The sequence below is a fragment of the Chaetura pelagica genome, unplaced genomic scaffold (genome assembly GCF_000747805.2).
Source record: "Chaetura pelagica isolate M959 unplaced genomic scaffold, ChaPel_1.0 scaffold540, whole genome shotgun sequence".
Lineage (NCBI taxonomy): Eukaryota > Metazoa > Chordata > Aves > Apodiformes > Apodidae > Chaetura > Chaetura pelagica.
In genome coordinates, this window is record NW_009951798.1 from 16,409 (window position 1) to 21,037 (window position 4,629).

Consider the following 4,629-nt stretch of genomic DNA (forward strand, 5'->3'; position numbering starts at 1 on the left):
GGGGGGGGCCCAGGGATAGTTATGGGGGGGCTGTGGGCAGGTAATGGGGACCCCTCCCTTTTTATCCCCCCCCAACAAAGCACCCCCAGACACAGCTCCTCACACCCCCTTTTATTTCCTCCACATCAAGCCAAGGGGGGGACCCCCAAAAACCCCCCCAGATCCCCCCCAAACTGCAAGTTGGGGGTGGGGGGGTCACGACATCATCTCTCTTTTTTGGGGGGGCTCCATTTTTCCAGGAAACCAGGAATTTTGCCTGGGAATATTTACAATTCCAGCCCCTCCCCCTTGCATATTTTTTGGGGGGGGTCCCCCCAACCCCTTCCCATGGGATTCCTGGATACTGGGATAGAGGAAGAGGAGGGGACCCCCCTTTTTTTTTTTTCCCAATCCATGTTTTTTTGGGGCCCCCCCTAAAATTCCAGGTTGGATTTTCCTCCTTTGATCCCTTCCCAAGGATCCAAGTTTTCCAGATGTGGTGCCTGAGCTTTTGCATAGCTGGAAGGGATGGACTGGGATGGACTGGGACGGACTGGGATGAGCAACACTGGAGGGGAGGGGTTGAGATCCTCTGTTTCCCACCTGGAATTCCCTAAACATGGAGCTTTATCCTGGTGCTGGGAAATGCAGGGATGGACTGGGATGGACTGGGATGCACTGGGATGAGCAGCATTGGAGGGGAGGGTTTGAGATACTCTCTTTCCCACCTGGAATTCCCTAAACATGGAGCTTTATCCTGGTGCTGGGAAATGCAGGGAATTCCAGGGCTGAGAATTCCCAAAGGCTGGAATTCCCAACCCAAAAATTCCTGTCAGCTGGAAGTTTTTGGAATTCCTGGAAGTTTTGGGGGATCTTGGAGGGTTGGGAAAAATGGGATCAAAAAGGTGAGACCAAATGAGGTGAAAAACGGGGGAAAAATCCAGGGAAACCCAAAAAAAAAGCAGGAGATTGGGATGAGGGAATAAGAATTCCAAGGAATGGGGTGAAATTCCAGGGGTGGATCCACATGGATTTGGGGTTGGATCCAAATCTGGCTGGAAAGAATTCCTTAAATTGGGAATAAAGTGCTTCAATGAAGAGGAGGGAGGATAAAGGGGGGGTTGGATTTGTAACCTCCCAGGTTGGGAATTTGGGAATTCCATGGGATTCCTCCCTCTTCTCCTGATTTTGGAGGGGTTGGAAGAGGTGGCAGCAGCTTTGGGGGAGGGGGTGGGTGAGGGGAAGGGGGTTCCCAAATGTTCCTGGGGGTTGGAAAAGGAGGGCAAAGGTCCCAAGAAACTGAGGCAAAATGAAGGGAAATTCAACCTGGGAAGTTCTCGGCTCAAGGTGGGGAGGGATGAGGAGGTGAAGGTTGGGCTGGGATGAAGGTTCCTCCAGCCCTGTTGACCTCATGGGGTGGGATGAAGGTTCCTCCTTCCTTGGTGTCCTTTTGGGGTGGGATGAAAGTTCCTCCTTCCTTGATGTCCTTTTGGGGTGGGATGAAAGTTCCTCCAGCCCTGCATGAAGGTTTCTCCATCCTTGATGTCATTTTGGGGTGGGATGAAGGTTCCTCCAGCCCTGGTGTCCCCACAGGAAGGGATGAAGGTTCCTCCAGCCCTGGATGATGGTTCCTCCTTTCTTGGTGTCCTTTTGGGATGGGATGAAGGTTCCTCCTTCCTTGGTGTCCTTTTGGGGTGGGATGATGGTTCCTCCATCCTTGATGTCCTTTTGGGATGGGATGAAGGTTCCTCCAGGCCTTCTGTCCTCTTGGGATGGGATGAAGGTTCCTCCAGACCTGGATGATGGTTCCTCCTTCCTTGGTGTCCTTTTGGGGTGGGATGAAGGTTCCTCCAGCCCTGGATGATGGTTCCTCCAGCCTTGATGTCCCCACAGGAAGGGATGAAGGTCCCTCCAGCCCTGCTGTCCTCACGGGGTGTAGGCTGGTGGTGGCTGGAACTGGTTGATCACCTCATACTCAGCTGGATAAGGTTCATTCTCCTCCATCTCTGACAGCAGCTCCAGGGCCTGCTCCTCTTCCTCAGTGGGGTAGTGCCTGAGCAGGTTGGCAGCTGTGGCCAGGATGGAGGCTCCTCCAGCTCCTGCCACCAGGTAGAAGCTGACAGCAAAGGTGACATAGACCTGGGACCCGTGGTACTTCTTGTGCTGCTGCTGCTGGGCCAGGATCAGCTCTGAGGCCCAGTAGCAGAACCCAATGACTGTGGCACATTGCAGGACTGGGGGAGGGGAAAAAAAACCAGGAGAAGGGTGAGAATCTGGCCCCAAAATGACCAAGGACCTGGTTCTGGGGCTCAAAGGGGCGACCAGAAGCACCAGGAGGCCAAGAAATGAATCAATTCATTGGTTTGGTGGCTCAAAGGGGTGATTAGAAGAACAAAATTGGAAATAAATTCATCAATAAATTGGTTTTGTGGCTCCAAGGGGTGATTAGAGGCACAAAAAGGCCAAGAAATTCATCAATGAATTGGTTTAGTGGCTCAAAGGGGTCACTAGAAGCACAAAAAATGTAAAGAAATTCATCAATAAATTAATTTTGTGGCTCAAAGGGGTGAGTAGAAGCACAAGAATGTGGCCAAAATAATCAATACGTTGATTTTGTGGCTCCAAGGGGTGATTAGAGGCACAAAATGGTAAATAAAGTCATCAATAAATTGGTTTTGTGGCTCAAAGGGGTCACTAGAAGCACAAAAAATGTAAATAAATTCATCAATAAATTGGTTTTGTGGCTCAAAGAGGTGACCAGAAGCACCAAATTGGAAATAAATTAATCAATAAACTGGTTTTGTGGCTCAGAGGGGTCACTAGAAGCACAAGAATGACACCAAACTAATCAATAAATTGGTTTAGTGGCTTAAAGGGGTCACTAGAAGCACAAAAAATGTAAATAAATTCATCAATAAATTAGTTTTGTGGATCAAAGAGGTGATTAGAGGCACAAAATTGGAAATAAATTAATCAATAAATTGGTTTTGTGGCCCAAGCAGGTGAGTAGAAGCACAAGAATGTACCCAAAATAATCAATACATTGGTTTTGTGGCATAAAGAGGTGACCAGAAGCACCAAATTGTAAATAAATTCATCAATAAATTTGTTTTGTGGCTCAGAGGGGTCACTAGAAGCACAAAAAATGTAAATAAATTCATCAATAAATTAATTTTGAGGCTCCAAGAGGTGCCCAGAAGCACCAAAACCCAAACCAATGACAATCAACTCATCAATCAATCAATTCCGTGGCCCGAGGGGGGGACCAGGAGCACAAAAAGAGTTTGGAAACAGGTTTTTTTTCCCCTTTCCCATGACCTGGGAGGAGATTTCCCTGAGCTGCTGGGGGTGATTCCCTCAGGGATGAGGGACATTCCAGCTCCTTTCACCTCAGGGGGGCGGCAAAAATCCACCTTTTTCCTTCAGAAAAGGGGAAAAATAACACTTAAAATCCATGTTTTTCCCTTTTCCCTGCAGGATTTCATCAATTTTAGTGGGTTTTTTTGGTTTTGGGAGTGAAAATGTTGCCTGTGGGTTTAGTTTTTCCCCAGTTTCTTGGAGAAAGGGGTTGGGATTGGGGGGTGGGGTTGGGATTAGGGGTGCCTGGGGGTTCAGACTTGGTGGGATTTGGGGAGGGAAGGGATTTGAGGAGGGGGGGAGGTACCTGTGAGGATGTGGGCGAAGGCGTAACGGCGGGTGATCTTGAGGGCAGGGTGTTTGGGGCCAAAGACATCCAGGAGGAAGGCCGAGAGGCTGCACAGGATCCCCAGGAAGCAGAAGGCCGCGATGACCCGGAGCAGCAGGACGGTCTGGGGGTTCATGCAGTAATCTGGAATGGAATTCCCTGATGGAATCCTTGGGGTTGGGAGCTGAAAGCTCCCCAGCCTGGCCCCCAACCCTCCCATCAGCTCCTCTGGACTCTCCAGGAGCTCCAGGTGTCCCTTCCACAACTGCACCATCCCAGACAATCCCAACCAGGTCCCACGGGAAGATCAGGAGGCTGAGGGGAGCCCTGATCCCCCCCGGGCTCAGCTGTGGGGCAGGACAGGGGCAGGAGGGGCTGGAGCGGGGCCAGAGCAGGACCCGGGTGGTGGGGAAGGGGCTGGAGCACAAGGAGGGGCTGCAGAACCGAGGGGGGAGCTGGGGGGTCCAGCCTGGACCTTCCAGGCCCCTGGAACCATGGAATGGTTTGATCCAACCCCAACCGTTCTTGGACTGGAGGATCTCCAAGGTCCTTCCCAACTCCAACCACCCTTTCCTGCCCCCCCAACCCCCCCTGAGGGCAGAACGACCCGGGTCACCCCCCAACTCCCACCCCTCCCAGCCCTGAGGGGCTTCATGGGAACTGGAGCATCTCCCGGGCTGCTCTGGGCCCTCTCCAGGAGCTCCAGTCCTGACGGGGACCAGAGACCAGTTTGTAGCTCTGGGCTGCCCAGGAACCTCCTGGTTCCCCCCCCACCCCCACCAAGTTCTTACCTCCTGGTTGGGGTGCCAGACCACGTGCTTGACGTCCTGGGTGTGTGAGTTGAGGACACTGACACACTCATACTCCTCCTCCTCATCCACTGCGGAGGGAAAGGACCCTCAGGGAGGCTGGGAGGGGCACCCAGCCCACCCTGGGGGGGTCACTGGGACACCCCCCAGTGACAA

The 4,629-nt window shown here is 52.1% G+C and overlaps 1 protein-coding gene across 1 annotated transcript; it reads right to left on the minus strand.

Annotated features, from left to right (window-relative positions):
* Positions 1–1,905: 1,905 nt before the first annotated feature.
* On the minus strand, positions 1,906–4,544 carry TMEM127 (transmembrane protein 127; the record flags this gene model as incomplete). Its single annotated transcript, XM_010007438.1, has 4 exons — positions 1,906–2,213; positions 3,644–3,808; positions 3,936–4,011; positions 4,456–4,544. Coding segments are annotated over 4 exons (638 nt in total), but the record flags the coding sequence as incomplete, so codon positions are not given.
* Between the last annotated feature and the right edge of the window lie 85 nt (positions 4,545–4,629).